Below are 8759 nucleotides of genomic sequence, written 5' to 3'. Positions count from 1 at the left end.
ATCTGGCTGTGGCCAAAAATTTTGGTCTCGGTCTGATTGCATACCGCTTCCTTTACTGTATAGGAAAGCAAAGCAAACTTAAGGCCAGGGTCACACTTGCAAGAGACTCGTGAGTTTCTCACATAAATACCCAGCACTGCCACCGGCACTCGGGATCGAGTGTGTGGTTGCTCAGAAATACATACAGCCACACACTCTGGTCCCGAGTGACAGCGGCAGTGCCAGGTATTGATGTGCGAGTTTCTCGCATCACACTCATAAGTGTGACCCTGGCCTAACTTTCCTATACAGAGGAAGAATGCAAAGAAACATACAATGCAATACACAGTGGGCAGAAACACAGTCTACATCGATTGTGGAGGGGACCAATACCAGTGATGCAGTCGTATGAGAAGGTTTGAACTTTTCTTTAATTTCATATTATTCAAAACCCGATTAACACGTTTGCAGATTTTTATTTAAATAAGCATGCAAATTATTTGTGCAGAGGTCATTCCGATCTCTTCACCTTATTCATTGCAAGCATTATCCATAAAATATACATTTAACAGAACAGATTTTGATGTGGAAACACTCTGGATTTGCATTGGAAAATAAGCATCAAATCGACAATGTGGGCAGCAAGTCCAGAACAGATTCCTGGAAATTTTATTGCTGCATTTACAAACATGCTCGGCCCACTGTAGTTGTGTATGATTGAATTAGGCTTTTCCATGAAAAAGTTACTCCTAACATTAGTTAACACTGGACTACAGAAGTCTAAGATCGGTTGATCAGCCTTTAATGGGCACAAGGGTAAAAAACTAAACCTCAGGACAGGCTCTGTTCTGCTGTCAGTCATGCACATCCCTGCACTAGAAGACCAACCCAGAAAGGGACACCGGCAGCAACATAGCAGCACTGGTCCAGTAGGAACGACTTAAATTTTAAATCTCCCTGAATTGTTTTTTCAGCTCCAGATTGATGAGATCTGGCAAATTAATAAGGTGTGCATAACACCACAGTTCCCCTAAATGACCTAACTTTCCAGTAAAAATCAGACTCAATCTTCAAGGTTTTGGGATCTCACAACCCTCCATGGCCTCTCTCACCATCACATGCCATAAGATCCCATTGTTGTGCCTACCCAGAACTGCCAAATGCTTTACCAAGCAGTGACTGCTCCAAGGATGTTACCATTTAGCCAACACTTCGTAAACGACATGAAAAAGCAAATTGTGACTGTGTAAAGATCGGCCAGTGCCGTAGTCATGGCCGAGGATACCGGGGCACCTGAGCCCTGGCCTTCCTTCACAGCTATTGAAGAAATTGCTCTTCTAGTACACGTGCCTCTTCATTCCTGGTGCCGACAGGGCCTACCCTCCTTTCCGTGGGGTTACCTTTGGCTTCATGCCAATGAACAGAGACATAATCCAGGTAAAACTCAAAATGCAAAACTTTACTTTCAGATCTTCTCAGCACATCCAGATAAATTCTATCTGCATCAGTTTCAATGTTACACAACACTGCATGTTTCCCTTCTCTCTCCCTGTCACACGGCTCAAGATCAGGTCACACCGCACTGTACATTTTCCCAGCATCCTCTTTGTGTAAGCTCACTGTATACAAGGGCTCTCATCCATTTCGCCCCGGCACCAAGTGAGTCCACCCATGTTAGCAATCTCCACATACTGAGTAATCCGCCAGTTTGTCCGGCTTTGTACTGTACTGCAGTTTTCTTACTGGGAAACTGTTTCCTGCTTCTGGGGAACTCAATCCCCTCCACATCAGCTATATCATAACTAGCTGGAGCACTGTCTTCTAGATGGCTGTGCACACACACTTCAACATTACTGAGTGAGGGGCAGCTTGGGCATATTGCCCACCCGAGCACTATGGGCTTCTCCCCCTGACTGAACTAAACCAGGAAATCCTGCTACCTTTCTCCCAGCTAACCCCTTCTATGTTAACTATTTACAGGGTGACTAGACTAAGGGCTCTGTACCACATCTAGTGGCTTTAGTACTAACTGCACTGTCCCTCTAATACAGGGACACACATCATACTTTGTACCCCTAAAGCTAGTTTCACACTAGCGTTTATTTCCTGCAGCGCACAGCGCCACTAAGCCCCGCCCACCCCATCTGGTCATCGGCGCCTACTAGCGCACATGGATGCTTGCGATCTGCACACACCATCTTTAGCATAGGGTGCGCAGATCGTGCGCTGGCTGTGCGCTAGTAGGATTTTAGTGTGCGCTGCACACTTTTGAAGGTGCGCCCCAAAATGCAACATGCTGCGTTCGGCGCACCTTCAAAAGTGCGCAGCGCACGCTAAAATCCTACTAGCGCATGGCCAGCGTACCCTATGCTAGTAGGTGGCGATGACTGAATGGGGCGGGTAGGGGGCCGGCAGGGGGCAGGGCTTAGCTGCGTCATGCGCTGCAGGAAATAAACGCTAGTGTGAAACTAGCCTTACATTTGCAACAGGGGCTGTGGTGGGTTTTGGGATCCAACTCTGAATGGCGGATTCCCACAACCTGGAAGTTCAGGCTCAAGTTTTGCTAGAAAGTCGAGAAGATGGAGGGATGAAAGAGTGAACATATTTTCAATTAAGGACAACACACCAATTCATTAAGAAAATTCTACTTTTAAAATTCCATAAAACACAAACAATTGATACAGAGCATAAAATACAGTTTCTTACCACAGTTAACTAAAACTATAGAAAAGTCTGCAACATGCTCCAGTTAAAGATTTTGCAGAAATACCATGAGGGCAGAGCGCTGGCAAACTGTCCATGTCTGGGTCTGTGCTCACAGATCGTCTTGGGTAGAGAAAAGTCTTGTATGGTCAATCAGGATTTTTAAAAGGAGCCATATTTCAGCAGTAAGTATGACCGACATTCTGTATTGTTAATGTGAGCCCTCCTATATAGCAACCACTACAAATCAGAACATGGACACCTGTTGACTCTATTAATGCTTACTGCACAATCATGAAAACAATTAAATATGTCCAGAGATGGCGCAACCACTCCCTAATGTAATTGCCAGCGAGAGGAGCTTCCAAACCTGGATTTCGTTTTTTAATGGCCTTTCAAGATGCCAAGTAAAATTGAGGTGACAATTTACCAGTTCATGGGTCAGGTCCTTTGATTAAATAAAAGTACATAAAAAAAAAAAAAAATAGGACCCAGGTGGTTTAAAAATTAAAATCTAGTGATGAGTAAGCATGCTCAGATAAGGTATTATTCAAGCACACTTGTGTGCTAATGGAATATCTTTGGCGTGCTCGAAAAATAGGTTTGAGTCCCCGTGACTGCATGTCTCTTAGCTGTTCAACAACCCCAACAACATGCAGGGATTTCCTGTGTTAGGCAATCCCTGTATATGTTTTGGCTGTCGAACAGCCATGTGACATGCAGCCCCGGAGACTTAAACCTATTTTTCAAGTACGCCAAAGATACTCTATTAGCACAAAAGCGTGCTTGGATAAGACCTTACCCAAGCATGTTTGCTCAACACTATTATCCTCATCAATTCTAGGATGATCACTTATAAAAGCATGTGGTTGGCACGATGAAGGATGACAAAAGAAGAGCACAATCTATTCAGATTTGTTGGGTGATGTCAAGGCTTGAAGAAGGTTGGTTTGGGCAGTAATTTGTTAATGGAGTTAGTGAAGAATTTGTTGAAGTAGAGTTTGGAGGTTGAGACATCCTCCATGAGCTAACTGGACACTTCATTACTCCTCACTACATCTATGGTAGATGGACAGTTGGTAAGACAAGGGCTCATGTCCAAAGCTGGAGAAGACTTCATTTTACCCATTGGAGATCCTGCAAGGATGTTAGACCACAGCGACTTCAGATTCTGTGTGCTATCCAGCTTGTTAGAGGTTTTACTCTCATTGTGCTTTTTCCGCTGCCCTTTGAGTTTTCCGTTACTCAGCATCTTAACGCAGCTTGAATCGAAAGTCCAGTAACACCCTCTCCCTGTGGAAACAGAAGCGACAAGAAGACAAAATAATAAGGCTAAGCGCAGACGTTGCAGAAAATTTCTGCTCAAAAACCTGAATCCCTTCCCAGAAATTGCACCTAATTTTCCGCGGCGTTTTTTGCACGTTTTTGATGCGTTTTTTTCCGCAGCGGTTTCAAACCGCATGGAAGAAGCCAAAACCGTGGAAAAATCTTCAAAATTGCTGCATTTTTTACGCGGCAAAAAGCGCAATGTGCACAAAAAGTGCAAAATGCATAGAAATGACTGGGAAGCTTATTTTTAGTGGTTTTATAGTGAAAACCGCAGTAAAAACCGCTAAACAAAGCGCTATGTGTGAACACAGCCTAAATTTCTATGAATTATCACCCTTTCCACCCGCAAAAAGTTTTAAAAAATGTGGTTAAATGAAATAATGTTTTTGACCTACATACATACACACACACACACACACACATTTTATTACACACTCAGGGAAAAAAAAAAAAAAACCCTTTCCAGGAGTCCATCTGGCCTAGCCTCATTCAGATGTCTATTGCAAATACGTGCTCTGTGGTTTTCATGGATCCAAAACACGTACCCATTATAGTCTATGCGATGTTCACATGTCCCTGTATTTTCATGTATTGTGTGTTAATCCAAAACTCAATGAGAGAGACCTGTCTTTTCGGCAGCATGGATGAAAAGTGCCAGTAGAAGTGTGTGGCTCTGTGAAAAATAAATACAGCACATGGATGACATCCATACACTGTTCATGATTAACATAACAAAGGATAGGAGATGGATTGGAATTTATTTAGACATACATGAAAAACCGATGAAACATGGATGACGCCAATAACTTTTTTTTTTTTTTTACGTATGTGAAAAACAGTCTGAATTTTGGCCTAAGAGTATTTGAGAGTTAAAGAAGGGTAACCCAGCCAGGCTCGCTTCAACATCAGGTGGTTGTGCAGGACTGGGGAAGTTACAAGACAGCAGATGTGTGCAGACGTAAGAGAAACCTGCCATTATCACACACCCATCCTATTCGAAGAAGTATTTCAGCTGCATTCTACCTGCCGCTCGCGCACCGTCAGTGATGGCATCTGTGACGCTTATCACCTGATGCAGAAGCAAGCGGGATTGGATTACCCCTATAAAATATAGTTGAGGGTCTGAATGAGAAGCCATCTATTGACTAAAATGACCTCTTATCTGTGAGCCCACATAGATATATGCATTAAACTGAACCTGCGATTTCAATGTCCAACATGTAATATTTGGTCTCCCCTATAATGGCGCTGCAGACCAATGTAACATACCAATGTGGACCTCCCTGTCAAAGCTCAATATATGGCAGGACACCACAGCTCCCAGGGTCTGTTATGGCATGCTTGGAGCTGTATGGTCATCGGCCACGTTCAGCATTTGTAAGCTAAAACCAGGGCTGGAACAATCAGAGGAAAAGTAGAATAGAAACACGTCACCACTTCTGTATTTATCATCCACTCCTGGATTTAGCTTACACACACACACAAAATACTGAACGTGTGAACATGGCCTAAGAATGAGTTTTTATAATACAGATTTTAGGTTCTAGATAAAAAACCTGGAATCTTTTCATTCACCAACAGGAAGCAGATTTAAATTAAATTAGTCATTAAAATGAGGAATTTGAGCTAGTATATAGTGAAAACAAAAGAAAAAAAAAGTTTTTCAAAGCAAGCAAAAAAAAAAAAAAAAAAATTTATGCAAACAATGAACATCACGCTCAACCCCAAATAGCTGATAATAGATGTTGGGGCTTCTAAAAAAACGGAGCACGCACCTGGATCACAGGCCTCCCTGTCCACCTTCTTAAAGCAGTCGTTGACAGACAAGGTGTGTCTGATGCAGTTCTGCCAGCCGCCCTGATCCCTTCTATAGAAGGGGAATTTGTTGGCCACATAGCTATAGATCTGGTGGAGGGTCAGCTTCTTCTTGGGTGTGCTCTGAAAAGCCATGGCAATTAAAGCCAAGAAGGAGTAATGTGGTCTCCTGGTTTGAATCCGATAATCATTGTGGCTTAAATTAGGCAGACAGGGCTTCTTTGCCATTCCCAACTTAACAGAAAGATCCAAGACTTCAGCTTGGTTGTTGGCATCGTCATTTGGCAAATTTCTGGAGCCATCCCCATTTGGCACTGGATGGTTAGATACATCATACACTGAAGACAATTTCCAAGGCTGGTGCGGTTTCTGCACTTTAGAGTAATCTCGAGAGGAGACCTCCATGTCCTATAATTCCTGTGTATAGCAGTGTCCCGGATGGGAACTTGCTCCTGAGTGCTGCTTGCTCAGAAGCAGAACCAAGATTGGTCCTCACTCAGCCATTAATGAGCTCCAAGCTGGGGGGGTCGCATTCTGCACAACTTGCAGACAATTTCCAATCAAGCCCAAAAGTAAATGAAAAAGGTCATAGTAGTAAAGCTGGTGCCGTCCCATTCCACCCCATAGTAAGATGCGTCTATGGTATTCACTAAAGGGTTTTTCACATGTTGGTATTTTACATCAGTATATTTACGGCAAAACCAGGAGTGGAAGTTACACAGAAAAATTAATTGAAAGAGTGACACCTGTTCTGTGTTTTTAAGGCTATGTGCACACGGAGTTTTTTGCCTCTGCGGATTTTGTAGTGAAAACCGCAGATAAATCCGCAGGACTAAAGTCCTACGGTTTATCTGCGGTTTTGCCTGTGGTTTTACACCTTATAATGGATGAGGTGTGAAACTGCAGCGTTTCTGCACAAAAGAATTGACATGCTGCGGATTGTAAACCGCGAAAAATCCGCAGCAGAATCCGCACCGTGTGCACTAGAGTTGAGCGACTTTTGGTTTTTTAGGGTCGCGTTTCGTTTCGTGAAACCCGACTTTTCCAAAAGTCGGGTCGAGCAAGATCGTCCGATTATAGGGAAAAGTCGGGGTCGTCCCGAAACACGAAACCCAATGTAAGTCAATGGGGAATAAAAGTCGGCAGTGAGAGGAGGACAGGAAACACACCTACAGTGCCCATTTGAATGCCAAAAGCATCAATTCTTCTTACTTAAGCTTGTCAACCTTAATTAACTTCATAATACAAGTTACGCACTGAAAAATGGGGGTTATTTGGCTAAATTTGTGGGGGGGGAGGGCTGGCTGCAGGTTTTCATGTGCCCTGGGCGAAAGAGCGCCCCTTTAACACATACCACAACTCATCATGCTCCGATACGGCAGAGAAATAGCGGTATAGTACAATGAAAAATACCTCACTTTTTACATCTCATGACGAGGCCCATCTATTTCTCCATACAAAATTATTGGTCCCATATAATGTTTGAAACAGTATATGATGAGCTCCACATAATGCTACAGTATATGTTGGTCCCCATGGATGAAGCTCCACTGTCTTATGGGCCCAAATAATGCTCCAAACATAATGGGCCCCATTTCTAATGCTCTAGTGTATAATGGGCCCTGTAAATGCTGCTCCAGTGTCTGATGTCCACCTTTGGAATGTTCCAGTGTATGGTGGGCCCCATCTATCATTCTCCAGAGTATAGTGCTCCCCAAAAATTGCTGTCCCAACATTGAAAACAATCAAATAAGTCTCCTCGCTAGGGAATCCCTGTACTTGTCTGGACAGGTGCTGTAGCTTGCTTAACAGCTCGCCAGCCGTTCTCACGCCCAGTATGGATTGCACCTGATTGCACAAAGGTTAGAAAGGGTACCGTATCCCTGGATAACATGTATGGATAGCGTACACATTCAAAATATATGTCTATACAGCATGAGGCAGGCTCAGACGGTGTTAGGCCCAGTATGGATTGCACGTCATTGCACAAAGGTTAGAAAGGGTACCGTATCCCCGGATAACATGTATGGATAGCGTACACATTCAAAATATATGTCTATACAGCATGAGGCAGGCTCAGACGGTGTTAGGCCCAGTATGGATTGCACGTCATTGCACAAAGGTTAGAAAGGGTACCGTATCCCCGGATAACATGTATGGATAGCGTACACATTCAAAATATATGTCTATACAGCATGAGGCAGGCTCAGACGGTGTTAGGCCCAGTATGGATTGCACGTCATTGCACAAAGGTTAGAAGGGGTACCGTATCCCCGGATAACATGTATGGATAGCGTACACATTCAAAACATATGTCTATACAGCATGAGGCAGGCTCAGATGGTGTTAGGCCCAGTATGGATTGCACGTCATTGCACAAAGGTTAGAAAGGGTACCGTATCCCCGGATAACATGTATGGATAGCGTACACATTCAAAATATATGTCTATACAGCATGAGGCAGGCTCAGACGGTGTTAGGCCCAGTATGGATTGCACGTCATTGCACAAAGGTTAGAAAGGGTACCGTATCCCCGGATAACATGTATGGATAGCGTACACATTCAAAATATATGTCTATACAGCATGAGGCAGGCTCAGACGGTGTTAGGCCCAGTATGGATTGCACGTCATTGCACAAAGGTTAGAAGGGGTACCGTATCCCCGGATAACATGTATGGATAGCGTACACATTCAAAATATATGTCTATACAGCATGAGGCAGGCTCAGACGGTGTTAGGCCCAGTATGGATTGCACGTCATTGCACAAAGGTTAGAAAGGGTACCGTATCCCCGGATAACATGTATGGATAGCGTACACATTCAAAATATATGTCTATACAGCATGAGGCAGGCTCAGATGGTGTTAGGCCCAGTATGGATTGCACGTCATTGCACAAAGGTTAGAAGGGGTACCGTATCCCCGGATAACA

The 8759-nt window shown here is 43.7% G+C and overlaps 1 protein-coding gene across 2 annotated transcripts; it reads right to left on the bottom strand.

The window, feature by feature from the left end:
* Nucleotides 1-3333: 3333 nt before the first annotated feature.
* LOC141049676 (forkhead box protein I2-like) lies at nt 3334-6313 on the bottom strand. 2 transcript variants are annotated; one of them, XR_012220412.1, is made up of 3 exons: nt 5787-6313; nt 4557-4684; nt 3334-3975 (listed from the first exon to the last, which is right to left on the bottom strand). XR_012220412.1 is itself a non-coding variant. In XM_073546326.1 (2 exons), exons 1-2 carry the CDS (start codon nt 6229-6231, stop codon nt 3710-3712), a joined length of 711 nt encoding a protein of 236 aa, XP_073402427.1. In that variant the 5' UTR covers nt 6232-6311; the 3' UTR covers nt 3334-3709. The 2 variants fall into 2 exon arrangements, 1 of the variants encoding a protein (XP_073402427.1); XM_073546326.1 differs by lacking the exon at nt 4557-4684 and having other exon boundaries at nt 5787-6311.
* Nucleotides 6314-8759: the final 2446 nt, after the last annotated feature.

The sequence above is a fragment of the Dendrobates tinctorius genome, unplaced genomic scaffold, assembly GCF_039654945.1.
Source record: "Dendrobates tinctorius isolate UK_male_01 unplaced genomic scaffold, ASM3965494v1 ptg000147l, whole genome shotgun sequence".
NCBI classification, from domain to species: Eukaryota; Metazoa; Chordata; class Amphibia; order Anura; family Dendrobatidae; genus Dendrobates; species Dendrobates tinctorius.
The sequence above is the reverse complement of the archived record's forward strand: the minus strand, read 5'-3'. Positions and strand labels throughout refer to the sequence as shown.

What these genes read in the sequence shown, in the direction of transcription:
- LOC141049676 (XM_073546326.1), bottom strand. Translation starts at nt 6,231, where the DNA reads ATGGAGGTCTCCTCTCGAGATTACTCTAAAGTGCAGAAACCGCACCAG. An exon ending in CAGGGAGGCCTGTGATCCAG is followed by an intron (nt 3,976 to 5,786) that starts GTGCGTGCTCCG and finishes CTGTTTCCACAG; the next exon opens with GGAGAGGGTGTTACTGGACT.